General features: G+C 43.3%; 1 protein-coding gene across 1 annotated transcript; it reads left to right on the top strand.

The window, feature by feature from the left end:
* Positions 1-293: 293 nt before the first annotated feature.
* LOC117613674 lies at positions 294-1,037 on the top strand (the record flags this gene model as incomplete). The annotated part of the gene is made up of 3 exons (XM_034342259.1): positions 294-334; positions 419-571; positions 665-1,037. Coding segments are annotated over exons 2-3 (499 nt in total), but the record flags the coding sequence as incomplete, so codon positions are not given.
* Positions 1,038-1,666: the final 629 nt, after the last annotated feature.

Genomic DNA, 1,666 nt, shown 5'->3' with positions numbered 1-1,666 from the left:
CATCTACAAGCTAGCTCTTGTTTACTTTGCTGAGTTAGTGGTTTTGGGAAGGGACAAACATTTGAACATCAATCTAAATTACCTGACCCTTGTAGAGGACTTGGATGCGTTCAACAGGTATCCGTGGGGTTCGGTGTCCTTTGACAAAACCCAAGACAGTCTATTTTCTGCACCAACAAAGTATGTGAAAAGCTTTGAAAATGAAGACGGAAGAGGGAAGGGGAAAAGTAAGGTAACGGGAACAAGCCGGAGAAATGAGAAGGGCAAGAAGGATAAGCATGGTGAAGCGCAAAGGAGTGGCTGGAGTTTTAAAGGTTTCACGTATGCTTTCCAGGTACATGGTAATAATGTTCATGTCAGTTATGTTTTGTTTATCTTTAAAACATAAATAATGACTTTTGTCCTTTGAATTGTGTAGATTTGGGTATATGAATTAATTCCTAGAATGGCGGACCTGAATTACTGCAAGGTTGTTGATCCGACCGCTGTCCCGCGTATTTTGCGATGGAGAACTACTACGTCTGTTCCAGAGATGAGAAAGTTGAACAATTATTTTTTCCAGAGCAAAGAGGTTTGGTTTGCAGCCCTTGGAACTATTGATAAGATTGAATGAATTTATTAAGTAGAATGATTTAATATGACTCTTGTCTGTATTCTGAAACAGTCAGTTCAGTTGCGGGCGCTATGTCCGAGTGAAGAGGAAATGAGACAGCCATATTGGAGTTGGCCACAGGATCGCCCTGCTGTTGTCTCGGCAGAGCCAATTCCTTCTTCATGTGGTGATATTGATGAGTTGAACAAGGTGGTAAGCTTGTTGAGGTCCGAGTTGTTTCAAGTAAAGCTGGAAAAAGACGTCCTTCACTTGAAGGTCATACGGATGGAAAAACTGTTGGACCAATGTTTAGGTCCTCAGTTTGAGCAGGAAGTAAGGAGGGACCTAGCTTTACTGAAACAGAGGACTAATCGCTGTGTCGTCTCACATCTATTTAAGGGATATGCTGAAATGGATGACCTACTTCAACAGGATGAAGGGCCAAGTAACAGAAATGAGGGAGAGGAAAAGGAAGATGAAGGGATTGAAGGGGGTGAAGGGCCAAGTAATAGAAATGAGGGAGAGGAAAAGGAAGAGGAGGGGATTGAAGGGGGTGAAGGGCCAAGTAATACAAATGAGGGAGAGGAAAAGGAAGAGGAGGGGATTGAAGGGGGTGAAGTGCAAGGAAAACCAAGTGAGGTAGAGGAAGGGCAAAGGAAAACAAGTGAAGGAGAGCAAGTGCAAGTAAAAAGTAGCAAAGGGAAAAAAGCCCAAAGACAGAGCAGTGAGGGAGAGGAAGTGAAAAGAAAAAGCAGCAAGGGAGGGAAACTGCAAAGGAAAAAAAAGGAGGGCAAGGAAGTGAAAAGACAAAGAAGTGAGGAAAAGGAAGTGCAAAAAAACCAATGTGAGAAAGAAGATAATGAAGTCATGTTGCTTGGGGGTGACATTGGCGAGAGCACGGAGGGGACACAGCTTGAGTTTAGTATCCGGGACATTGATTTGGATCAACACACAGCTGTGCTATCTAAGTTGAACGTCTGGTTGAATCATAACGGTAAAGCTTCCGCACAAGGGGTCCAATTAAGGAAAAGGAAGAGGATCATTCCGAAGTGGAAGATCATTGAAGCCAGTGAA

This window comes from Prunus dulcis, unplaced genomic scaffold (genome assembly GCF_902201215.1).
Source record: "Prunus dulcis unplaced genomic scaffold, ALMONDv2, whole genome shotgun sequence".
Taxonomy (NCBI): domain Eukaryota; kingdom Viridiplantae; phylum Streptophyta; class Magnoliopsida; order Rosales; family Rosaceae; genus Prunus; species Prunus dulcis.
This window is presented reverse-complemented; position numbering and strand designations above follow the sequence as displayed.